At 36.8% G+C, this 27,636-nt stretch overlaps 1 protein-coding gene across 2 annotated transcripts; it reads right to left on the bottom strand.

Moving 5' to 3' along the window:
• Positions 1-6,109: 6,109 nt before the first annotated feature.
• cep126 (centrosomal protein 126) lies at positions 6,110-27,249 on the bottom strand. Of its 2 annotated transcripts, XM_041233313.1 has the most exons (12): positions 26,874-27,249; positions 25,382-25,501; positions 22,361-22,506; positions 21,446-21,557; positions 20,177-20,360; positions 13,780-15,910; positions 12,547-12,702; positions 11,343-11,461; positions 10,119-10,194; positions 8,721-8,930; positions 7,369-7,433; positions 6,110-7,137 (listed from the first exon to the last, which is right to left on the bottom strand). In XM_041233313.1, the coding sequence occupies exons 1-12, from the start codon at positions 26,906-26,908 to the stop codon at positions 7,015-7,017; spliced, it is 3,477 nt and encodes a 1,158-aa protein (XP_041089247.1). In that variant the 5' UTR covers positions 26,909-27,249; the 3' UTR covers positions 6,110-7,014. The 2 variants fall into 2 exon arrangements, with proteins under 2 accessions (XP_041089247.1, XP_041089248.1); XM_041233314.1 differs by lacking the exons at positions 22,361-22,506; positions 25,382-25,501; positions 26,874-27,249 and having other exon boundaries at positions 20,177-20,331; positions 21,446-21,531.
• Between the last annotated feature and the right edge of the window lie 387 nt (positions 27,250-27,636).

The following is a 27,636-nucleotide window of genomic DNA, read 5'->3' as shown; positions in this document are numbered from 1 at the left end:
TCAGCTAATGAGAGTTGTACATCCAGAACCATAACAGAAAGCTGCAACTTGTAAATAAAGTACAGTTGATCGGTAAGAAGGTAGGTGTGTGTATGATGTAACTGGGAAACTCATTTCAGATTGCTCTCAAATCCGCTGTCACGAAATGGGAGCACAGGGAAGACTCTACAGTACTGGACAATTGTCTACACAGAGAAAAACCTGCCAGACATGCTTTGTGCCCATCTACCATGCTTTCAGACTGGATGCAAAGGTCTGAAATGCATCAGAATTGACCTGCAATCACTAAATTCACCTATACTTTGTTTCCACATATGTACATACTATAGATGTCCCAAAACCATTTATATAAATAATACACATCAACATGGTATGGATCTTGAACCAATTTTTTTAAATTAACCCAGGCAACACATTTCCAAAGACCACATCATACCAGAAGGACACATAATCACGCAAAATAACAATTCTCAGCTTGATCAGTATTCTCTTGGCTGTTTTCCACCATCTCCTTTTACTACATAGCTCACTTCATTGTCAGAGACAAAAAAAAAAAAAAAAAAAAAAAAAGTTATAATTATCCCAGGGGAACTGAGGACTGATTTTGAAAGTCTGCTAGGATCCAGGTGACAGCCTTAAGGTGACTTCAACACTAGTAATTCTGAAGGTTTCAGCAGGTTAATGATAACCTGAAGGCTTTGATCAACTAGGTGGATGGATTGTCTTACAGTATTCCTGTTGCGTTGCCTTGATAGACAACATGTAGAAGTCCATTCTACTTTTTACATGTAATAGATCCTTTCCCATGAACAAATATGAATTATCTTCTTGTTCTGCTGCAATGTTTCAAATATACCCCAGAGGCTTCTGCTGCAAAATGTACCTTTAAATATACCGCATATGCAATCTAAATGGAAAATCTTTACCAAATTATAACATATTCACCCAGAATTATTATTATTTTCTTTTAATTTATTCATATTTTTAAAGGTACCATTTGAATACTATGATAGCAGTGTATGATTAGCTAGATGGTGAGAAGAGTGGTTGACTATTAATCCTCTTGGGCTGGTTCAGATTTGGTAGATCACTGGTGTTTAATGATACTGCTAAGAAAGATCCTGCTAAGAATTACAATCAGAGTGTATTGGAAAAAGCAGTACCACTGTGATACCACATGTGACGCTATCATGTTTGAGGACAAGGTCAAAAAAAACATTTATAAGGAAAACTAAGACGACAGCAACTGATGAAGTAGCGTTTTTTTTTTTTATAAAGTGTATCCAATTATAATTTCATCCCCGATTTTCTCCCAATTTGGAATGCCCTATTGCTCTTCTCCTCACTGCAGCAATTCCCAACATGGCTCAGGGGACCTGAAGAGTCAGTGGGGGTCCACCGATCCCACGACCAAGCCAGCTTTCTTTTTCACCCAGAAGCTTGTTATCGGTATGACTCAAATAAAACCAGGGCCTTATTTATAGAACACTGGGATGCCAGTAAATGCTTGGGATACCATTGGGTAATACCACCATATTCTTTTATAACCAGTCCTGAACTAGACTGGGGAAAAAAAAGTAGATTTAATATGTGACTAAAACCACCACCTTTACTAACAGTTTTAAATCTATGATAGCTGAATTTTGATAAAAATGGAAGGTCAGTTTTATTGCATGCCCTTAACTGCAAAAACAGCAACTTAATTGAATGTAAAAAGACACTTTATGAGCTGAAACCTGTGCTTTGGGAGTGTTCAAACTGAATTTAATGCTATCAAAGTTAACATAGAGAGAGCAAGCCTCTGCCAAGTCAAAAGCTCATTACTTTCTGTCCTCCACCTTCAGCAACAAGCCAAGACAAGCTGAGAGAGACCATAATTAGCCTTCTTCCTTTGAGAAGCATAACATCTTTTATACAACTGTTTACTTTCTACCTGGACTGTGAAATCTTTAACCACCATGCGTGTCAATAAACAGAGAAGACCGGTTTGGGGGTGTGTCAATTAATGCTCAAGTACAAAGCCATTCTGTGATTAACCTGTAATTAGAAAAAAAAAAATGTGGGCAGTAGAAGAGCTTAACTAACTTACTGGTCAAACTCACTGATCAAAGACTGTTGCCTCCCTACTTGATAAGAACTGAATTGGTCTTTGGTTATCTTTACAAAATTGTACAAGTAATGACACTTACTTGTCATTTACTCTGTCTTTTACCAGAAAGCAGGTCAGAATGCACTTCCCAAGAACTGCACATTACTTTTTTTAAAAAACATATTTAGGGCTGATGTAAGGATAGGCATAGTGTATACAGTTGTGGCTGCCAAATTGACTAGCAGCCAGGCAATTATTTTGCACTGTGGCCTATATAAGCTTAAGAGCAATGCAAATTACTCAACACACACAAATAATGAGCTGCAATCATGATCATGAGGGTCATAATGACCACCGCCTGTGCATCAGACTATTTAGCGGCCACACTTATAGCCCAGAGGTGAGGTGAGTTAGTAGGCGATGTATGAGATTTGTGGAGCATGAAAATCAAACCAAACAAAAAAAAATATGTCAGAGAAAGGGCAGCAAAGCCCTCTTGGCACACGGCAGGAATGAAAAGGACAGTTTTCTGAGGAGCTGAGAGTCCTTACGGCTGAGGTCACTCGGCATGAAATTGAGTTCTTTCGAAAAGCCTCAGCCAACATCAGTTATGCTGCCAAAGAGGCCATATTGTCCTCTATGGTGGAGAAAGTCAATGCTGTCGGTGTTACCAGGAGGACAGTCAGCCAGGTGACGAAAAGGTGATCAGCTATTAGGTCTAAGATGACCTGCAGAGTGAGACAATAACGCCTGACCACCGATCCTCCAGCATCCCTAAGTGACTCTGGGTTTGAATATGTGGGCCTTCTCTGTCTTGCCCTTCTCCTACTAAGGTTTTCGTGCCTGTCCTCAACAAGAGCCAAGTGTCACCACATCAGGAAGTGTACCACAGCAGACATAATGAGGCTAACAACAGGTGTCTGAAGGTGTGTGGTTTTATACAGCTCTTATTTACTCACTACTACAATGGTTTGCACCTTGTCAGAGAAAGTGCAAAGTTTTTGGAGGGTCAGGAAACGTGCAAGGCAAAATCCTTACATCTCATTATAATGTTTGCACCAGCTTAGTATTCCATGCTCTTTTCTTCATCTGAATACATTTAAATATAGTTTAAATGGATTAATGATGGCAAAGTGCTAACTTAATAGCGGGTGCAGAATGGCAGGTGAAAAACATTCATTACATAAGCCACATTTTTAATGGCCGCTAAACATGGCCAATCACTTTGCACATATCCTTACAGCAGCCCCATAGTGTGCCCAATAATTTTACCCCCGACTTTCTCCACAATTGGTAATGTCCAGTTATTGTATCTGCTCACTGCAGCAATTTCCCCACAGATCAGGAGATCCAAAGGACCAGTAGGAATCCTCCGATCCCACGACCAAGCCACCTTCGTCTTTTTCCCTTCAGACTCACCAGCGAAGGCCGTGCACATTCATTTTTGCAGTTCAACCAATACAGAAGGAAGAAAATTGTATTACACAATCACTAGGGGATAACACATTATTATTATTATTATTATTATTATTATTATTATTTATTATTATTATTATTATTATTATTATTATTATTATTATTTATGGTTTAGGATAGTGCTTTGGGTAATCCCATCTTAGAGTGAGTAGGTTATAAAAGGTTAATATGATTAAAATGAGGTCAGGTAAGGACAGGGCCTTGTTTTAACATTTCTCCCAACACCGACATAGCTTGGGTGCTGGTGGAGGGGAGCAGGGAGATGAGTGGACAGGAGTTTGGACATGTTTTCCCCAGGCAGAGTTTGACCCCATGACATACCAGCTAAGAGGAAAGTGTGACTCCTACTGAGACACCAATATACAAACAAAGCAAATGCCCTGATCTTTTCTGCAATTGTGTATCAAATACAAAAGCATTTCAGTTTCCCTAAAGGCTATAAGGACAATGCTAACTAAACAATGCTAACTATTATTGATTACATAGGTTTTTTTTATTGAATGATACCTAATAAAGTAAACACCAGTTCAGGATCAGTTCCTCACTGATTTATAATACAACTTTTATTTATTTTTATTTTTTTTTAAGTAGTCGCCAATTCGTTTTTTGTTTTGTTCTCCCAATATAGTAGTGTCCAATAATTTTTTTTTTAGCTCAGCTCCCTGCTATCACCCCTGCGCTGACTCGGGATGGGCGAAGACGAACACACACTGTCCTCCGAAACGTGTGCCGTTAGCCGTCTGCTTTTTTAAACACTGCAGGCTCACCATGCAGCCACCGAGAGCTACTGCGTCTGAGGACAATGCAGCCCTGGCCAGCTTACAGGCAAGCCCACAGGCGCCAGACCACACGGGTTGCTGGTGCGTGGTGAGCCGAGGGCAACCTGGTCAACCTAACCCTCCCTCCCCCTGGGCGGTGCTCGGCCAATTGTGCGCCGCCGACTGGGAGCTCCTGTCCTCGGTCAGTAAAGGAATAGTCGACTCCATACTATTGGGCACATCCTGCACTCTACGCGAGTGTCTTTACTAGATGTGCCACTCGGGAGCCCACCAGCAACTTTTTTTTTTTTTTTTTTTTTACTGATTCTTTTACATTTTTTATCCTTACCTTCCACTGCTGGATTTAATTTATTCCAGTAATTTAGGAGAGAAAAAAAATTCAAAACAAAATGAAAATACTTGATTATATGGTGCCAGCATTTATCATGATTCATATGTGTTTTTTGTTAAATGTAGATTTTCCATATAAAAATGTGCTGAATAGCAATAGAAACGGTTTGATTTATGGCCAGTTAGATGTAATGAAATAATTGAACACAAAATAAAAAAAAAATGGAATGATAGTTTAAATTAAAATAACCAAAACTCAAAAGTGACAACTCTTTAATGTTACTACAATGTAATTTGTGTTTGTTGTTATTCCAAAAAAAACAAGCAAAAAAAACTGTTGTTTTAATATTACAAACTATACACAATCATGTTCATCACAAAACTGAATTTTTCTACAACAAATCGCTTTGGATAATATTACAATATATACAAAAACAGATTAACACCACCAAAAAAAACCCAAACATTTGTCTAATGCAAAATAGCACCACACAATGAACTGACAGCATACACAGCATCAAACATTCTAGTTTGTTAATATGCAGTTTACCCACTCAGTGTCCCAGTCCATGCACGAGGGTAGATGTTTTTTAATTACTGTTAAAGAATCTGGAATTGCTCAAAGCAATAATGCGCTACATTTTATTCACTGAGTCATTTGGACAAAAATGTAGTTCACCCATTAACTTAAGCAATAGTCATAAATGTGTGACGAGACAAGCCTGTCAACTACTTCCTGCAGTTCTACATAGCATTCATGTTACTAAAAAATAAGAAAATATTAGAGGTAGAATTCAGTGTTTGAACAGAACCATGTCTTAAATTATTAAAAAGGGTTTGTTATTGATGTATATATTATCTCAACAGAACTGACTGGTGGGGTTGCCTTGAAACAGAGTTAAACAGTATTGGGGACTGTTGATGCTTATGAAAATTCAAAAGAAATATGATGCCTGCTGTGTTTCCCACACAGCTTTGCCAAGCCTCACCAAGGCTACCTTTATGAACATTTGAAGGGATCTGCTCTGGGTTTGTTAAGCTTGTATCTCATGAGTAAATACAGTAAACTGCATACAAACTTCAACTTGGTGGATGCATTGTGTGAACAATAGTAAATGGGATTTGCTCAGAATACCAAACTCAAACCCTAACCTTAAAGAGTAAGTAGCGGGGTTCCGGAAAATACAACGTTACACATCCCCACGTGTTGCTACAACTGTTTAAATAAGAAACCTGTCATTTTCCTTTTCATTGTTAACATCCTGACAACTTCTTACATTTACAACTTTAGTCTGTTCCAAAGCTCTTTTAAAAATGTCTGCTCTAGTACACTGATAGTGTAAAGATTAGTGCCCACATTGTCAAACAGGGAACACAACAAACACACAGTGATTTAGAGGACGATGTTAACAATGAAAGGAAAAATGACAGGTACGTTATTTTAACAGTTGTAGCAACACGTGGAGACGTATAACGCTGTATTTATTAGAACCCCGCTACTTTCTCTTTAAACCTAACGTCAAAATCTGAATCACCAAAGGGACTGAACATGTGTGACTGTTTAACACAGGTGACTGCTTATTCAAGATGCTGCTGTCATTCACTTGAATATGGAAGAAAAAACAAACTTCTGTCTGGTAACTGCAGGTGACCGCACTGTTCAAATGATGGTAACCCTAGGTTTTATTGTATATTGAATTGTCAAATGGCTTTTTTTTTTTTTTTAGGTTATTACACTACAAACGGTAACACTTAAAAATCGACTCAATTATTTACACAATTATTGCACAGAAAGCAATTCTACAATCCATCTGTATTTTAATGTACATAAAAATGATCAGATATCAAAAAGCTTACTTTTTAAACAAATGCTAGATAAAATATCTTTCAAAAATATATATTTGTACTTGTACTATATAAATGAAAAGCAGGGTGCACATGTTTTACAGTGTATCTTGTACCTTCCAAGGCTAGAAAGAACCCAGGCAATCAAAAGACGTAGACTTTGGCTTATTTATAAACATTATTGCTATTTTTTGGATGGTTTAGGCAAAGAACAAGTTACTATCTGTCAAATACAGTATTTCCCAAACTTGCAAACAACATTAGTATTACAGTTTTTAATTTTGTATTTGTAATTTAAAGATAATTTTAAAAAGTAAAGTGCTTTATTATAATGCAGTTTTTAATAACCACAAACACAGTCAGACCTTTTAATATATGGGGATTCATCTGCAGGGTAAATATACAGCTGGTCCTTCCATATAGGTACTACCGTCCTTAATACCGGATTCAGTGGAAGTTAAAATTTGATACCGATGAGCACTGCTTGCAGTTGTCTCAATATCGCCTCTGTGATCGTGTGCGATTGTCAGCAGAGGCACTTCGGTTTCTGTACCGGGCTGCAATAGATATCTCTCCGGGCCGAGCTGCCGGGCCTGCTGCGACACCCTGGTTTATAACCTGAAATAAAAATCCAGTTTGTTAATTTGTGAACATAAAATTCTGTGAAGTTATTCTCGTTTAGGGGTTCTGTAACACATAGAAACCTTTCAATGCTGCCACATAACAAGATAATACAGCTTTATATAGCACCTTTAAAGAAAGAACATTCCAACAGTTCTATGCTTTAGTCATATATTAAACAATAAAAATAGCTCTGACTTAGAAAGAGCAGCTAGCTCTGATACTCACGAAAGGAGAAGTAATCTGCAAAACTCCTGTCGCAGATGGATTCCCTCCATAAGCATCCTGTACGTCTAAAAAAGCACGACAAAATTATGAAAAAATAGTTACACTTACATACACTTACATTATGTAAAGGGCAATTTCACTCCATTTATGAAGCCTATCAATTCACATATGTTTGAGATTTTAATGCTAGTCCCTAATTTTCTAACATGCAGTCACAGTTATGTATGGTGTGTACTACCACATTTGTGGTAATGCATTAAATATAACTCTAGGATTGGCATTTAATTATGCCACCACTATCTCTTTCCTACCAATTAACAAAAGAACAAATAAAGATAACTTTTGGTATTTTAGGTTCAATGATTGCACAACGCTTTCATAGTATTTGGTATTTGGTACTTTTAGGGTAGCACCACCATAACAAAAATGTAATCCTAAAATTAATCTCTCTGTAACATTTTACTTTTTTAAGTGAGTCTATGCGTAGTGATGTCAAGCATTGCTACCAGTAGCAGTGTAGTTTATGCCAAGATAACTCAATTCAAGAGGCCATTTGCCAACAATGACCTTTTATCAGGGTGGCAGTGTGTAAATTCTTACCTGTATCCAGAGAAGACAAAAGTGAGAGCTCTAATTAGAGGTTAATGCTGCTGCGCCACCCTGTGTCCTACCTGCATGACACTGCTTTGATTTGAAGGTGTGGTGCTTCAGGGGACCTGCCCCATCAACCTGATTGCCTTGGTGGGGTACCTTTGAAACTGCTATTCATAAAACTGACCCTGCCTTCTTTTATCTGTGCTAACTTACTATAGCAGTAAACACACATTTAAAAACAAGTTTAAACCAGCTCATTGGAATGACTGCTCTATTAAATCAAACACCTATACTTCTTAACCTTAGAATCAGTGGTATCTCCTTAGTGCTTTAATTTTATTGCTTGATTTTGCAATTTAACCAAAGCAGGTTTACAATTAAAAAACTGTACATGCTGTGACTACTAAATGTTTTTTCCTGCAGGTGCAGCGTTATATCTGATTTATAATTGCGTAATTACATTTTGGAAAGCACAGTCTGAATGACTAATAAAGATGTTTCATCTCTGATGCAATCATCAAAGCAGACATTCCCGTTTTTACAACAGCGTATCATTTGCAAGTTTACAACGGCGTACCATTCATGTCTATTCCATACAGGAGTGTGCAAATGTATTAGAACAAATCAAGAGTTGCCATTTCTATTTTTTATATACCTACTTGCATGAAACCTCTGAGTGAGACAAATTTCATTTTGCGGTCAGTAATCGGTGACATAGAAACAAATACTAGAAATGCATTCAATGAAATCCCTCTTACTCAGCAGCCTGTGGTTGAGGCGGTCCAGCGACTGAAGGAGTTTCTGTTCCTCCAGGGACAATGCGCTGAGGCCCAGATGCTGGGCCCGGTGCTGCAGGAACGTGTGTTTCTGTGTTTGCACCGTTTCCATGGCAGCCAGGATCTCACCGTCCGCAGTGGAGGTATGTGCCAGGTTTTCTGCCAGCAGGAACTGGGCTGTGCTCTCAGAAACTGTCAACAGAGAAGATACACACAACAAGCTGTATGAAACCTTGTAAAAAATACAGAGGTTACATTGTACTCTAGTGTAACAACTGAAACCATGAACTTATCCCTAACCTAATGTGCAGTCATCTTTCTGTACCTTCAAGCACAAATCTAAAGTAAACATAACATTACAAATGGATTTTGCCTAGCAACTAACTAAACTTACCTCCAATACAATCTTAAAACTGTGTAAATAGTGTAAAGTCATTTATAAACAGTGTTTTATTTAATTGCACATTCTTTTAGATCTTTAAGAGTAGTACTTTATAACAAAAGTTTAACGAATGACTGAAAACATTTGCTGTCTTCATGTAAACAGACTTTGTGTCTTTATCCCTTTCATCCAATTATTGAAAAATGTTTTTAAATTATTCAAATTATAATGACTAATGTTTAATCTTGGACACCTCCCCTGTACTTGTCAAGTATATATATCTATATCTATATCTATATCTATATATATATATCTATATATATATCTATATCTATATCTATATCTATATATATATATATATATATATATATATATATATATATATATATATATATATATATATATATATATATACACACACACATTTGCAGTTTTGTCAAGTGACTGACGAAGATAAGCTGTTAAGTGAATGACCGCTTGGCCTTAGACCTTATCTAAAAGCCTGTTTTATTTCAAGCTGTCTCCGTATGATAAAAGCAGTCTCCGCACAAGCCCACAATCTGCAGGCATCTTCTTTGTGATGCAAGTAAAAATAACAACAGTAAGTTAAGGTACAGCAGACAAACAATGTAACAAAGTGCCTGGTATTTTTAATGTGCACATGAGGACATTTGATGAGGCCTGCCAGTAGATTCTGCACTAGATTCCCATATTGTCATTTATGCTTAAGATAAGTCCTATGCTGACTCTTCAGGTAAAAAATTCAACAAGATTTCTATAACCATTAACATAAACAACATGTTAACATGTTAATAAGTTAATAAGTAACATTTAACAAACAAATAAGTGCCAATAAAATGAAAGCCTGGCTGTTTGCTGTAGTGTGAAACCAGTCATCAAAATTTTACCACAGTTTTTTTTTTTTTTTTTTTTTTTTAACTGATATCTGTGGAGGTGCAAATCTAATAAAACATGTGCAATATTATATTACATCATACCTTGATCAGGGTTCAACATGCTTGCTGGTTCAAAGTTGCTTGGGAATGGACTGATCTGGACAGTCCTTACAGATCCCTGAAAAACAAAGGAATACCTTATTTTCTGTAACATAATAATTGGTCTTTATAAAAGAGTTATTGTATCAAATTCTATTTAAACCTGTCTATTTAAACACAAAGTTTGGATACTAAGCCAGTTGCTTAGTGAACAGTAGCACGGAGATGATTCAGTGTGATGACTCTGTTAATTGTGATTTATTATCTGACTAAACTCTAAAAGTTAATAACATATTATATTCTAACTTGGCCTGGGTCACTAGATTTCTAGATTTATGGAGACTAGCAGAAGGTCACCGACACTGATTTCCATTTCCAGAAGGAGAAATAGAAAGGGTACAAGAAAAGGGTTGTTGCTATGCTTGTGAATTGACAAGCTCTTACTTGAGGGTTAATTATAAAAGAAACTGCTCTTGATCAGTAGTGGATGACCATTTTGTTGATAACTACCAGATTAGCAGCTTTCTCATTAGTAATGCCTGCAGCCGAAGGCTAATTAATTTCCTGATAAAAAAGGAACACACAGTACTACAGTAATCTCCTTTTTTCCCAAATATCCACCATTTTTTAAATGTTTGTGCAGACTCCAAACATCCAGTGCTACCCTGGGAAGCATCACACCGACAGGTTAAGGATTTGCAAAAGGTGAGGTGTACTTCCAAAAAAAAGATTACATTAGTCACATTATTTGCTTGTCAAATCAGACGTACCATATACAGTACATTTCATCTTAGAAAGTAAAGCTATTACTCATAGAGAAGTTTTATTTTTAAAAAAGTAACAGGCAAGTGATTAAAAGTTAAAAAAAAAAAAAAAGGCAGCCGTGAGATGGATGGATCTAAACCAACAAAACATTTTTGAAAAATACAGCAGGTAAAGCATGTGGTTAGCAATACAGATTGAGTGAAAAGTGTAATATGTACATGTTCATATACACTAAAATCAGGGAATCTATTAGGATAAACTGAGGCTACTAACAGTCCCAGGGTCTTAATAGAGAACTGGTGCTAGATCAAATTGAAAGGGGTTGATAGAGAAGGAGGGGTTGACCGTACCAGAATAACATTTATTTTTAAGTGACTCACCATAAACCACAATTATGAACAAGGTTACAAGTCTTATTGCTTGCCAGTGGCTTTCATTTCGGTTATAAACAGCATAGAATACCTGTCCATTGAGAGCTGGCTTCCTGGTAGCAGAACCTATGGTCTGTCTTCTTTGCTCCAGAAGAGCTCTGTGTTTAGTCCCATTACTGTCCATGATCTGTTTTCTCCTGTTGACAGCAGCTTTCCGGCACACACAAAAAAGAAGACAAATCAAAACCATGTCAGTAGGATCTAAAAACGTAATCTTGCTCTTTCCAGACGCTAAAAAAGTAAATGCAATAAAATATGTTTTAGCAAAACCTGGCAGGTGTTAACAGTAATATATCATGGCGGTTTCACTTCCACATTGTATAGGAGGTGTTGATTATGAACATTAAATCACCGGGAGCCCAATTCAATTAACTTTCCATCTGGGGAAAAAAATCAATCCAAATAAACATTGCTCCACATTCACTGTGTTCATGAAGTTAGATTTGTTTTCCCCCAAATGGATGTTTCCCAGTAAAAAATAAATAGAAAGTTAACTGTGATACATTGACAGCAATTTTACAATTTACATATATATATATTTTTTTTTACATGCTTTAAGTACATCTCAGTTTGTTTCCCTTTTTTTGTCATTTCTATGTTTTTTTGCTCCATGGTAGGGTGATATCCAGACAACTGGTGGTCCTTATTTTTAGTGGCTGAATTTGGTATCACTTATATGCTGCCATATTGTAGTGTATGGAATAAAATATGACTTGTAGGAAATTTCAAGAGAATAATTCCATCTCTGGGATATGACACCATAACCCACCACACTTCGTGTGATAAGGTGATAATTCTCTCTTTTTTGTGACATAAAAATGTTGGTGCATGGAACTGGCTGCAATAATTGGCACTATCCCTGTATTAATAATGAACTGCAGATTGGTACATACTGTACTCCAAATACTCCATACAATAGTTCTAGCATCTTTATTTTCTTAAATATATTTCTGATGTTTTTTTTTTATACATCTCACACAGGTATAAGCTACCTTGAGACAGTATTTTAATGTACAAGTATATTAAAAGTCACAAGGTGAAATAAAGATTTATGACGATGGACTGCAACCAAAAACATTCATGATATTGTTCAGTCTTTACACCATCAATAGTGTGGTAAGGACAGCACTGACATGAGACAAAACCAAACATTCACTATAGACTATGGACAACCAATAAGATTTATTCTGTGAAGTAGGACGAGTTATTTTACTTAGAGTAAAGTTTAAGCTTACAATTTGATGGAGAAACAAAAAATCCACCCATTCTAGTGACCGACTTGACTCCATTCATCAGGCTACCGCCATCAATGGTAAAATGGGATAGACTGGGTCGAGGTTGATGCAGGTTAGACAAAAGACCATTGTGAGCAGCAAAGCTCTGAGAGTCATCTAGCACAAAATAATAACAGTAGAAAAAAAGAAAAATATGTTAAAAATGTGCTCAAAATGATCTTTATTATCCAGTAAAATCCGTTTCTGATTTGCTGTTCATTATTATAAATTCTGAGAGATAAACTGTATATTAATATGAAAGCAATCCAGTGGGAGATTCAGATTCCCTCAGTTGAATTTCTTTCAAATAGCTCCTTTTTATAACCCGGCCAGGGAAGGCATATCACAACCCTGGGCCAATAAAAAGCAGATACTATTGATAGAGTTATAATCTTTCTAAAAATCTAAAATCCCCCCTCCCTGCCCAAGACTACTGAACTATACAGCAGTGTTGAAACTACCAAACATAACGTGAAGTTACTATTTGAAAAGACTAGCTGTTTCCTTTACTATAAGGGCAATCAGAGGTCAATACACTTTATCACAAGGGCCATTTGACTTTTGATAGCTTTGTTTTGCCTTAGGAGTCGCACAAGTTTGGGAGTGTTGTGCTGTTGCAGCAGCAATTAATTTGAAAAGATACATAGCTTGAAAGTCGTCACAGGTTTTCAAGCTTTGGGGTGTGCCAAGCCATCTACCTGATTGTGTGTTTTTTTTTTTTGCTAATTGGTATTCAGTGAATTGCCAAAATTAAAACGAACAAAATTATGCAAAATCAGTCAATCTTTGCTTTAGGGTTTAGACTGCTCTGTTTAAGTCTGTCAGTCATGTAGACTTGCATAGCATTATGAAAACCAACAGCACAATAACAAAACTAAATTAATGTTCAATTTATGTTCTGTTTAGCTCAGTGAAAACACAGTAAACAAAATATAATCAAATTATTTTCAGAGATAATTAACCAACACAACAAGGTTTCAATAATGAGCTAATCAGAAAATAACTGGACTTAATTTTTTTGTTATATTATAAAATAACAAACAAATTAATTAATTTACTACTTTAAATGGACCCCTTTACCGTGCCCTAAAATCAAAATGTCTAATGAAATGCTATATACAGTGTCTTTTGATATCTCTGAACTATTTTTTGACAGATATACAACTTGGACGAAAATGTGGACAAGAACAGTACCATCCTTGGATGTCAGTGCACTGCGGACACCCTGCCACAGCTTTGTGATCTCCTCATCCGTGGGTGTATGGTCCACACGCAGACCGTTCTCTCCATAGACCGGACCCCGTCTGAGAGCACTGTGCAAGCCCTCTTGCTCGTCCACTGCCTCTACAGTGTTGGCCAAGTAGGTGGCCTTGGTGACAGTCTCGTAGGCTGAGACTGTGTAGGAAGGTGGGAATGGTGTGAAGGTGACAGCACTGCTGGTGAAGGAATTACCCTGTGGCAGAGAACAGCCATCTGGAATGTTTTTGTATGAGGCATGTTCCACAGGCATGCTTCCTTTGTTACCAGAGTAAATGTCTGTATAAAGTGACCTGGGGGGCTTAATGACTGTCTCCCCATTTCTGGTGACAAGCAGCCTGTCCGCAGAAGGAAGGAGCTTGGGTGGGGGGTGAGGTACTAAGATTTTACCCTGTGATTTAACAACATTGACAGCTTCGCCAGCAGATTGCGGCCTGAAAATGGTGCCCTTTCTGGTCTTGCTGGCAGCACTGCCCAGCCGAGCCCTGGCTGATCGAGCTCTTCTTGGTACCTTCTGCCTTCCCTTCCGTGGACTAGCCTCGTTCTGTTCCTGCAGCTTACTGTCCTGACCCTTGGAGTCTGCCCAAGCTTGTTTAGTGAAATGATAACCAGTGGAAGCCACAGAAGTCATGACCTGGGTCACCTCAGGGGTTGTTGTCATGGTAGCAGTCTGGAACTGACCCTGATGATGTTTTGCAGCAGCTGATGGGTTATTAAGATTGCTTTTAATTTGGGAGTTCTTAGCTTGATTCTGGTTGGCTAGTTCCTCATCTTCTCCCATCTCCTCCTCGTCTTCATTACCTTGATCAATTTCATCAAACCACTTCAGTTTTTTCTTAGTCTTGACATTCTCTGATTCCTTCTCTTTCTGTTTTGTTAGCTCAACGCTGTCCCTGATAGATACCCCAATTTGTTTTCCAAAAACAACACTGCCAGCATTGAGGGTCACATACTTTGACTGTTTTTTGAGTATGCCCTTAATTACCTTCTTCTCATTCTTTGTCTCAGAAACAGCACTATTTAACTTGCTGTGGACTGAACTGGAAGAGGATGGTGATTTGTCTGTTCTTATTTGCTGCATCTTTTGCTCACCAGCAGTGGGAGTATCATTATTTTTAACCTGGAATGACTTGGGTACATGATCAGGGGTGTCTGCATCATTAACTTTTTCACTTTTTAATCCATAATTGGCTGTTCCAACACTGCTCTTCTTGGCAGTGACAGGACTGCTTTCATTACCCTTTGTGCAATGATTGGGAGTAACTTTGTCAACTGGTTTTACATGAGTGCTTTCTGTATGATTTATGGTCTCCTGTAAAGTGCTGGGGGGTGCAGAGGTGTTGTTTGTATCTGCCTCACTTTTAGAATGGCTGGAAGGTAAAATCACTGGGGTTGCAATAGGCTGGGATGAGAAATGCACGGACGGATTCCTGATCTGCTGTATTGACTCAGGTTGACCGTCTTGTGTTGAAATTAGAGTTTCTCTTGGTGTTGGATCTGGGGTAGACCAAGCTTTACTCGGTGTAACTGTCGGACCACCCTTAACTAAATCACTGTGTCTTTCAAGTTTGTCCTGTACAGCTGTTGTAAGTCTAGGTTCAGGCCCACATGGATTACAACTAACATTTGTATTTAGGGCTAAAGGAATGTGGTCATTGTAAAAGGATTCTTTAGCATTGGGACACTGATGATCAATGTGGGCGTCTCTTCTGTTCTGAGTTGTTTCTTGTTGCCGTTTACTGTTCAAACACTTGTTAATAATTGATTCATTAGTTGTGTTTGATAATGGATGTGTCTGACAGTTTGCAGACGTCCAACTGTGCTGGTTCCACAGATCATGGCTCTCAGTTTTAGAGAACAGCATCTCAGCTGCAGAGGACATACCACTAAGGTGCTTCCGTGGCGACTGAGGTCGTCTGTAATTGTTGGATGCATGGTCCTCTGGAGAAGTATAAAATGGACGTTGGCAATTTGCCGTAGAGGTATAGCTCTGCTCTTCATTCTCCAAGCTGTCCAGGCTAGATAAGCTTTCAGATTGTCCAAGCTGTCTGACTTCTTGTTGAAAATCCTAAAAAGAAAAAAAAACACATTAGTAAACGTATACTTGAACTCATTGCTAATAAAACCGAATATCAGTTCTAATTTCTACCATGGACTTTGGGATCAGTTTCCTGCACATCTGATTTTCAATCACTTCAAATTCAATCAAAACATACATTAGGGATACTTTAGAGCTTCATTGTTACTAATTATTTACTGCTATCACTAATAGGTTCCTCAAAATACCTTAAATTAAATAATTAGTGGTGATGCTACTATTCTATCACCACCTTGTACTCTACTGGTTAAATAAGTAAATAAAAAATAAGCTATATACAAATCTACTACCACGGGTAGTGTTAAAACATAATACAATACTTTTAGTACATGCACCTTTTATTTTACTTCAACTCAAAGAGCCTTTTTTTGAAGTCAGATTCTTGATTTAATTGCATCTTAACAACCTTAAAAATCACCCCTTCAGGTTACAGTATACTGTATATAGCACTAAGGCTAAACTGTAACTCGGATTGCACACAAAGAAAAACAAACATTCCCCTTCTATCCGGCATAAAGATAAAATCTATTGGTTAACAGCATGCATTACAGGTAATCCTACAGAAGAAGCAGTCTTTGAATATATCTCTCTCGCAGTTTCAGCTTTTTATTCTGATTCCACTTAAAAGTGATGTGTTTAAATCATACTTCAAAAGGATAACCCTACTGCAATCTTCTCTATCGCTGTAGGGGTGCTACAATTATGTTGTTAACATGGTGAGTTAGGCAACTAAAGAAAATCTGCAAGCAAAGACTTATTGTTATTTTACACTGTACAATGTAATAGGGTCCACCTGAACTGAAAAACACAAAGAAAGCTAAATGCACAGAGCTCATAGAGATTCCCCAGTAAAATCTTATCTTTAAATGAGTGTCACTAACACCTGACAACAGGATTATACCTTGTCTACAATGTATGTGTTAACAAAAGCTACCCACAACTCCATTGAGCAACTTGGAGACGTGTATTACTAAAAACACAATCAGGAAACAGATACTGCTGACTGATTAATATGTCTTTCTCTTTGTACATTTTCAACTCTTATGTTAATTTGTCTTTACAAAAGGTTGGCTTTTTTTCAATTACTGATTGACTTGCAAGCATGTTTGGATAACTTTTCTAATGCTTGTGGCTATTTTTACCCATTTCCTTGTCTTTAGTAAACAAGATATTTGAAAGAAAGACTTAGTTAGGATTCTGTTAAAACAACTGAACACAGCACTATTAATCATTTAAAATGTTAATGCTTTTTAAATGTTCAGCTGCTCTACTGAGCTTCTCAGAAACTGACACCTGGATACAATAACATTTGTTTCCATGTCCTCTGCTTAGTCATCTGTGATCATCAGTATCCAATGCAAACTCAGAGCGGTCTCATGGCCAAGGTGTAAAAGTCAATGGCTAGCTTTTGTATAGATTATTCAGTAGCCCTCCACAGATGAGAAGATTTTTTTGATTTTCTACCCGATAATTTTCCTCGCCTTTTGTGACAATGAGTTGTAACCCTGTGCTACTTACATAATATGTGGAATTACAAATAACCATTCAAAGCTTCTTAATTTCAATGTATAGCTATGGTTACTGTACCAATCCTAAATGTTTCTTTTCAAACCAATGATTCTGCTGATCAGCTAATAAAAAAATGCATGCCACTCAAAAAAGAAAAATAAAGCGACAACAACACTGATTAGTTGTTATAACTTTAAAGAGGCAGGTCAAAGGTTTGAAGAGTGACATGAACTACAGACATTTATATATTTTGTTGCACCAACAATCTGACAAACAAGTGCTCCTGTATAGTCAGACAGTGACTGTTTATTCTCGTCTCTCGTCTCTCTCTTTCACTAGTATGGAACACAACCGTGACTGTGTTTTAAAACATTTTTACAGTATGAACTGATGTCATTATAGTAGTATAGGCCTACAAAGCCAGAACACTAGTTAACATATCTAAACCCAATTTTAACATCCTAATTCATCTTTTCGTGAAACTCTTAGGTGAAGTCAGCCAATCAGAAATCTGATCCCTGTTTTTCTGTGTGTTCACTGAGCTCTAGTGTATTCTGACATTCAGTGAAATTTGACCCAATGATCTTAGCTATATGACACATCCCTAATCTAAATCTCACTATTCCTTTGGATCAAAAACAAAAACAAAAAACAAAATGTAAATAGAATTTTGACTCTGCTCTCCAGTATTTTAGGAGGGATCAAGGGGTGGCCTATGATTAATACAGGTGACAAAGTAGAATCACAATCCATTACTGAAAATCTTGGAACATGACGGTTGCTTGAATAATCACTCAAAGGCATCTCTGCCTTACAAATGAAAAGAACACTCCCCAAAGCTCTCCCTGACTGGCGTCTCATGTGAAAGGGACCTGTGTTTGCACTGCTAATCCTTTAGCATGTCTAGGCAGATGAAGCTTTGGGCTAAAATTACATGCTTTTAACGCTACAAACAAAGTACCAAAATAAGTTATTAGTGCTGGTATAGTGAGTGAGCTAATGACAAGTGGTTGGTATAATAGCAGTGATGGGTGACTGACAGGAGAAGGCTAGGACTATAGAAAATTGTCAGTCAAAACACACTGTCCATAACCTGAACACACAGGTAGTAATTGAGTTTTGGTGGCCAGTGTGAAGGAAGTTACGTAGAATGAACCAAATACTTAGAGTCCAAATATTGTAGTTTTTTTCTGTTTCTCAAATGTAGCTTTTTATTCACAGATAAAAAGACCCACATGAGTGGAGCTTTCACATAAACAGGCTCAGAACCTCCTAGCGACTCTTTTCTTCCCACACACGGTGTCAAAATGAAAGTTTGCAGACTTTAAATTTCAGTGCTCTGCGTGTATGACAGTAACCTTTTACCTGATTATTTGGGCAGTGTAGGATGACTCATAAAGCATAGCAACAGATGAGTTAAACCTTTATTTGGTTTGGTTTGTACTTTTCACACTGATTGCACGCTCAATATTATGATTCATTTTTTAAAAGTTCAGAATTAGGATTAAAAAATGTCATTATAGGATGTTCAAAATGAGATTTTGGTCCTTTCTGTAAATTGTTGTGCTTGTACATAATGTAATTAATGAATCAATCAATTGCCTATAAACTGAGACATTCCAGTAATCATTTGACTGCAACCCTTTTAAATCTAAATACATACCAATACAGGTAAGCTGCACAGTTATGAGAAAACAATTCTTGCTATTGCTTTAAACACTCAATTGTTAATCTAAGTAAAGTTAAATAAAGTTCTTAAGACTGGTTTTACAGACTGCTACTAGCACTAATCTTGAAGTGCCTAATGTTAGGTAAGGTAGTCCAAGATTAGCGATCAGTGTCTATGAAGCCAGCCTTTAGTCTTGTAGGCAAACATTGCCTTCATTAGTGTATGGAAACTTTATGTATGGGGATAAAATATAACACAGCTTGAAAGTGTTTTAATGTACTGGGAAGTGAGGCATAAAATACAGTTGGTGGGATAATGTTGGTGAAATTAGCAAAGTAATTTGGCGCCACCTCCTGAGGGAAGATTGGAAATACAGTTTGTCTACGCAAATGTGTAACAAAAAATGTATTACCACATTACTTCTTTCTGCACACAGGTCCAGTTACAGTATTTTTTTCAGAATTTCAAAAAACAGGAGCAAATTTGGCACTACAGAAGCTGAAAAAATATATGCCCTTGACGTTTAAGTACTCTGACTATACAGGTTTACATACATCTTATGCTTAATGTGTCCTCTTGCAAAGAGGAACGTTTTCACAGTAACAATATGTGAAATCATCCGTGGGCGGAATGTGACTCTCAGTTTCTGACATAAAGTTTAGGTGTCAGCACATGGATAGCACTACAGACGGCACTAGAGTAGAAGCGGCTAATTCCTGCAAAACCTCCATCACACTGTTATAGAGTAGGAGTAGATAATGGAAACTACACACATAAAAAAGCAACAACTAGAAACGGAACACAAAACGACTAGAAACAGGGGGACAAAAACATGATTTTAGAATGCATTTAATGTGCTACATTAAGCAGAAGCGAACATCAGGCGTTTAAAGCAAATGACTTTCTGTTACTCCCTACATGGTTTCATCTGGGGCGAAAGGTATAACTGCATGGATATACAGTAATTGCACATTAAGCAGTATAACTGCATGGCTGTAGGTTATGCACTCTAATATTTACACGGTTGTTTTAATATAACACTGTTTGAGAGCGATTACCTGCTGCTCTGCCAGGAGGCGCTGTGTCTCCTGCAGCTCATGCTGAAACAGTAGCTGGCTGTTCATGAGGTTGGTGCCGCTCTTCTCCTGCATCAGTTTGGCGTAGGCCACTGCTGCTGACAGCTGCTTCTGGTAGCGAGAATTGCTCGAGACTGCTGAAGAGTTTGGAGATGAAGAGTGGATCCTGTAAAACAGAACTTTAGACTGCTAACCACGTAATACTATATATGTTCAGTGATAACAAGATATACCCGTACAATATCACTTATGTTGATTACAGACATTTAGGGCCATAGTCAATTATTTACAGTATTGTTTGTACTATAAAGAAAACAACATGTTTATGTTACAACTCTTGGTAAAAATATTTTATTTAAAATGCAAACAGTAGAAAGGCTAATAACAATTCTGAAAATTGCACTTGCTCTTAGATATGGATGTTTGTATAGAAGGCATGCCATCTAGGGGTGAACAATTGCAACTGTACTTTATTTTTGCAAGTCTTGAATTTCCTGGACATCCCTAACTGCTTTGTTTCTTTTTGATGTATTTTTATGTTTGTTTATCTATATTGTGTTAGCTCAAAAAGTAAACAATAGTTTCCACAGAGTCCAATACAAACTATATGCATGTAGACAGTATCAAGGTGAAATAATTAAACACTGTAAAGATAGCCGCTACCAACATTTCTGTGTATGTCTGGCAGAGGGTATGTTTTATTCATTTCTATGGCACTTGGTTGCAGCTCAGAGTTTAAGCCTCTCTAACTTAATCTGGCACATATTTATATAAAAAGGTAACTTACTAACATCCCAACTGCTCTGAATTTCAGTTTTCCTTTGTATCTGACACTCCTATCTTCTGTATGAAAATTGAAGCATCAGCATAGGTAGACTGGCAATATAAATGCCATGACAAAATGTATAGCCAAATTTCATACAGATTACTAACATATAGCCTACGTTAACCCATTCAATCAAAAGAAAAGTAAATGGCCATAAGTTTCATAACAACTGTGTGATCGGTTCTCTATATGTTATTTCAAAATGTCAGTGGCCATACAATGTATTCCTGTCAACAGCTTAATATGGATATTGCATTTTAGCAATGACTATTGTATAACTTTTTTAGGGTGTCCTTCCAAAGCTGTGATTTAGTTCCTGGCATAATAACCAGGGGCACTGAGCCACCAGTGTCTCTTTCCCACATCAATATGTTTTACTAAAGAAAATAGGCTATTAATTAAGTTAGCAAGATGCATGTTCTTACCTGTTATTGGTGGGGTTTCTCAAGTTGATTGGAGAATAAAGAGAGGAGGACGAAAAAGATCCTTGGATCTGTTCAAGGGCTTCTTCTAATCGAGGTGTTTGTTTTCTATAAACTTTAGAAAGTTAAACATAAAATAGTTATGTAATGTGTCTTTGTGATATAAAGTGTTGTACTAGTCTAGCTACTGGCTACTGTTTCTTTTTTGTAGCCTATACAGCTACAGTGTATGGCCAAAAGTTTTGCATCACCCTAGAGAATTAACACATTTTACTTCATAAAGTTGAATGAAACCTGCTGAATAATGTCACATTATGCATACCGCTTTGTAGTTTTCTATATACTTAAAGACAAACTGACAAAAATTTTAAAAAATGTGACATTTCTAAATCTAATGTGAAATACTGTATTATTATGGCTTCCGGTAGACTTTTGCAAAATCATTTTGTAGTTTCTTTGATTACATGATGCTAAATAAAAGATATACATTATGTTCATAAAGTTTTTTCAGTCTTAAAATTCTAGTGATGAAAAACTTTTGGCCATAGCTGTATATTAGTCAGCCTATTTATTTGGTTTTGCTATTCCAAAAGCATAATACATTTGGATTGCTAAAGCTACCCATCAGTCACGTGTGTGTTTAACCCTAGGATTATAATGCTGGTGTCCTTATAGCTGCTTTTAGCACCACAAAAAAACAACTGTGATAACCGTATGCAATTATTCAATGGTAACACAGCATACAATGCCAAAACAATAAAGTTGTTGTTTATTTTCTTATTTGGTACTTTTTAAAAGCTGCTATAAGGCTAGCTATGTCATAATTACAATTAAATCCCAGGTTAAGTCTCAGAGTTAAAACATTTTTTGATTACAGTGGCAAACTACTTCTTTGGTATGCTTTTGCATTTTGCCCACCTTGTCTCTTTCTCTGTGCTGGAGGGAGATGTGCTCTCTGAAACCTCTCTGTCGCCTCTTGTACTCTCTGTTTCCTCTGCTGGAGGATGTCTTCCCTCACTCTCTGCTCCCTCACATCTTCTTCTTTTCGCCTCTCCTCCAGAATTCTGCAGTTCAAATAGAACAGAGCCATTTAAACAAATGGCAAAATTCTGGAATACAAAACTACACAAGGAAACTGAATGCAACAGAACGAAAAACAAATGGATAACACAATAAAAAAGTATGTCAACTGTCCTTTTTAATTGTTTTAACTAACACAAAAAATGTTTTGAAATGGATGTAAAAAGATTTTTTTTTCTTTTAGTATCTTATATATCTCATGATTAAGTTTCATTGTTAATAAATCTTACAGTACTTTACTTAACATGCCCACTCTACATCAACAACATGTGGACAACAATTTGCTTTTGAAATGATTTACTTAAATAATGTTTTTTTTTTTTTTTTTTTTATATATATATTTTTATTAATAGAATACAATTTGATATTCAGGAACCTATTCTAGGTTGTAGTTAGCTTCAAAATTGGCAAACATTTCCCAATATATAGCTTCAGTAGCTCAGCCAATCATGTGTCAGTAGGCTTTCCTATAGAGCACCTTGCAGAGACTTGTCAAGTCAGCACAGATAAAAGTTCCATCACCTTTGTAAATGGAAGCTTGTAATCCCAGAACACAAAAAGGAGGGATGATTGAGGAAGGCAGTAATCTAATCAAGCAACAAACATTTGTTCAAGCCTTGTAGGTTCCTTGTATTTTGCTTAAAATGAAAGATGAACCTTTTCCTGTAGACAAACTTGTAGGTTACTCATCAATTAATCAAATCCTCTACTCCAGGTATTTAAAGTTAGACAAGTGTAGTAAGGAAAATAAACAAAATCCTTCTCCTGTTCAAAATACATAATGCAACAAAAAAATCCCTACATCTTGTTTTGATCAATTATTAGCACTTAGTAAATTTGCATATAATGTAGTATTTAAGACAATGAAGTACTGATGAATAAAAAAAGGCCTGGGGGAATGAAATCCAGTAATACCTATAGTATTGGTTATTACATTTTAACTACATATGGTAGCAGATGTATAAAAAAAGTATACAAAAGATCACATCATGCTCAAAGCAATAACTAATTATGTATACCATATATACTAGACACACTATTTGTTTTAGTGACACAACTCACTATAGTTTGTTGCTATGTGGCTATTATTACTCAGTTTACCTACAGCATGTTACTACTCTACAGCAAAGATATGTCTTAAAGGCTTTACTCCATATGAGGGAGGGCTCTATATATTAAGAATAATGTGCAAAATGTTTTGGTAAATCCAACACTTAAAAACCATGTATATGTTCTCAAAATGTTGACTGTTTTAAACCATCAAAATAAAAAAAAGTACAGAAAACAATAATGTATTATTCCAAACAAACTTTTAAAACAGTCAATAAATGCAGTGGGAACTGAAGTTGTGCAGTTATTCCAGCTCAAGTATACAAAGGTGATTAATATGGGCATTTTCAGCACATCCTGACAAGTTTTCACCACATGGAGCATATTTTACACAGCTCTTCCTGTTCAAGGATACATCCTGCACCCTGGAACTGTACTTTAATTTACTATTTTTTGAAAGGTAAAAAAAAAACTAGAACCCAAAATAAGTCTTTTTCAGCACTGTCCACATTTTTATGTTTCTCTTTTTTCATAATGGATTTTTCTTCTTAAAACAAAATAGGGGTCAATTACGTGGTACTCACATGGCACTCAATTACACAGTCAAATTATCCACACTAACCAGATTACATACTCTGTGTAGGCACATGTACACACATGGCACAGCTTTAGCTGACCTATGACTGCTTTCTGAATGGGCTTAAACTAATGCCCTGCTCGATTACTGAATCTAATAATAGGCTTTTAAATATCAGCAAGGCTTTGACAACAACCAGTCATTGTAATTTATAACCTACAGTGCAGTTGGGTAGCATACAACGTGAGAGAGCAGACAAGACAAACAACTCAACTCCCCCCCCCCCCCCCCCCCCCCCCCCCCCCCCCCCCCCCCCCCCCCCTTTATAAGCATTGTTTATCTTATAGTTATTTGTCAGATTATATTGCTTGTCACAGGATTTGGACTTGAACCTGAGGTGAACTTAATAGCCTAAGGAAAACCCTTTAGTCTAGCCAGAACAGCGAATGGATCTTATATGCATGACAGTTCCTAATTAAGAGATCTAATTCCAGCGGATAAAATCCTGCTGACATGTTAAGTGTGGAATAATAGGATATCTATTTCCCTTCATTGCTTTCTGTCACAGTGCTGCTAAAACCATCAATGTGTCCCCACAGCATTGGAAAAAATATGCCATCGGCTGGGTTAAGGACAATAGGACTATGTGCAGCTACACTGGACCAGGCAGCTTTGTAAAACAGCACGTGGAATTATGTTTCACAAATTAAACTAACATTATTCTTATTTTCTCTATATCACAGAACAGATTTGTTGAGTATTACTGAGCTTATGTAAAGTATCATACAGTATAAGTCATACACAATTGAAGTACTGAAATGAGTAGAGAAGAGGGTTATATTATTATTATTATTATTATTATTATTATTATTATTATTATTATTATTATTATGAACACAGACATGGATGACCTTTAAAAAAATAACAGTACATCACAAACTGGAATACAGTAACAAAACCCCTTTTTATGATGGAATCATCAGCATCATCCTTACAGGAAAACATACTGAAAAGGCACAGACAAGTAAATGGTTTGATTTTAGCTTCACAAATACAGTAACACTTTCCTCACAATATGGCTATTTCATTACATTTCAGATCCATATTAGCACCTACGCTAATGAGAAGTGTACTGAAAGCTTACAAAACTGCTGACTAATGGCTTACTGTAAATGTCGATTGGCTTAGAGAACAAAACTGCTAGGTTAAAATAAAGTTGACTTTAAACTCACCGTCTTCTGCGATTTGTTTCCGAAGAGAACTGACGAGCCCGGGCTCGACTTGCTTTCTGCTCCTCCACCAAGGCTTGACGATCGTCTTCCAAATCCCCGTCATGCTGTATCTTTGTATTTCTGGTAGCACATGTGGTTAAGGAGTTTAAAACCTACAAAAAAATCTGGCTTGTATGTTCAAGGTTTACAATTGACATTAACAAACAGACACCAGGACCAATAAATATTACCCAATCCACTGACTCCCATATACTGTAAAACAAGTTGAGTGGTTGTTCCATTCCCCCAAATCAAAATAGAAAAATATAGGAAAATTACCTAGAATTGTTAAACTCAGCCAAAAAAATTACTAAGTTACTGAAAGCTATTTTTTATCTCTTTATTACCTGCCTGCCATAAAGACTTATCTGTGCAGTACATCTGTGTAAAGCACTGATCGACACCTACAGGGCTGTACAAGACAATTTGCTTCTTAACATCAAACATTGCAAGTGTCTACTTGTCTGGGTAGGGAAAACAATGAACACTTTATTGAAATAGGCTAGATTATGTTGAGTGTGTTATAAACAACTGACATATATACAGTAGAAACATTTAGGGGGCTTGTCCCTGAGAAAAACACAGAAAACTACACATTTTCTCATATGTATGCTGTAGTGTCCATGTACTGTATTATGCTTTACCATTGTTAAACACACACACACACACACACACACACACACACACACACACACACATATATATATATATATATATATATATATATATATATATATATATATATATATATATATATATAATTATTTTGTTATTTACCATAGTTTCCTGTGTATTACCATGCTTTAGCTAGCCTATGCTTTACAACACAGAGCACTTGTTTTAGGACAGTGAAACTTAAAAGCAAACAAAGTGTTAACAAAACAAAACATGGGTCATTAAAGGTGTTCAGTCTGTTGAGTATGAATTATTCTATTCATGAAGCTTGTCTAGTATCATTATAATTTTTTTAGACAGCCCCCTCCCCCAGGAAGGGTCTTGGGAGGTCCTGTTATTATCCAAGCGAGACCGATGATCATGCCAAGGTTTAATGATACAGCCAGCTAACACTGAATTACACACAACATACACAGAAAACTCATTCATGATACGACTTTCAGCTTTCCCATTAGGGGAAACAATTTAGGAACTCTCTCTGTCTGGTGAAATAACGTTTTTCATATCCTTACAATTTTTCTGTGTACTCTATGAATGAAACGTTGACAGCTCATTGTAAAGGATTAGACAATAAATAACGTAAGGATTATAAGGAGAAATACTGTTCTTGTATTACTGTCTTACTGTATTGTAACAATTTTTCTTCCAAACAAATACAAATGTATAATGATAATTACATAGTTGATATAATTCAGACAAATTCCCACTTAAAAGCTATAGCTAAAATTACAATCTAACATACATTCCATTTTTCAACGTATTTTTTTTTGAAGGATACGAGTAAGAGCTGGCCCTTTGAACATGCATTCTCATTCCCCCACCGACAAGGTGGCGACAGGTGTGCAGAGACTGCCCGAATCCACATTCAAACCGGGTTTAGGGATCGCTGAATTCATTTATAAAACGGGTTATCATATTCAAAATAGCTAACCTCCACCACAGCCTTGCAGAATAGATGTTACTACTACTAGCACGCTCCAGTTTCAATAATACATTTTGCTATTGTTGCAAAATACTTCGTTCACTACTCTTTCTTCACCCAGTAGCTTCTACTTGTATGTATATAATTTATGATTTACCTGGGTTTACCATACGTAAAAACTTTCGAGCCGCTGTCCCTTTAGATCCAACAGCTCCGCCATCTTGACAACCAGAGACGCTGCTTCCATGGTAACAGAAAGGGAAACCATGGGCAGAGCACATTAGGCTTTTTTTTATTGTCCATGACATTAGTGGGGAAGGAAAGGAGGAAGCGACGTACGATTGTAATGCAAGGGACTGCACGGAGTACGACAAACGACGATGACAATGTGTCTCTTTAAACATGTACGGAAGACTGTGGTAGACATGCATTCGGTGCGCGTGGCAAACTCACATACTTGACCATCTGTGGCTGCGCGTGCGGCCACACCCTCCGGTACAAAAAATAAATACAGTAAAGTTATACTGATGCAAAATGCAGGCTTCTTGGACCACAACATATTCTCACATAATACGAAAAAAACCGTTGGAATAGCTATATTTTTGTGAACTAAGCATGA

Source organism: Polyodon spathula, chromosome 30 (assembly GCF_017654505.1).
Source record: "Polyodon spathula isolate WHYD16114869_AA chromosome 30, ASM1765450v1, whole genome shotgun sequence".
Classification (NCBI taxonomy): Eukaryota; Metazoa; Chordata; class Actinopteri; order Acipenseriformes; family Polyodontidae; genus Polyodon; species Polyodon spathula.
Note: the sequence above shows the minus strand (reverse complement) of the source record. Positions and strands in the feature narration are given on the sequence as shown.

Bases quoted from the DNA above. Each gene is read 5' to 3' on its own strand.
- cep126 (XM_041233313.1), bottom strand. From the start codon at position 26,908: ATGAGAATGCATGTTCAAAGGGCCAGCTCTTACTC. The intron at 12,703-13,779 runs GTACTGTTCTTG...ATTTTGTGCTAG, and splicing joins TGCACTGACATCCAAGGATG to ATGACTCTCAGAGCTTTGCT. The intron at 11,462-12,546 runs GTAAGCTTAAAC...TGTGCCGGAAAG, and splicing joins TTTTGTTTCTCCATCAAATT to CTGCTGTCAACAGGAGAAAA.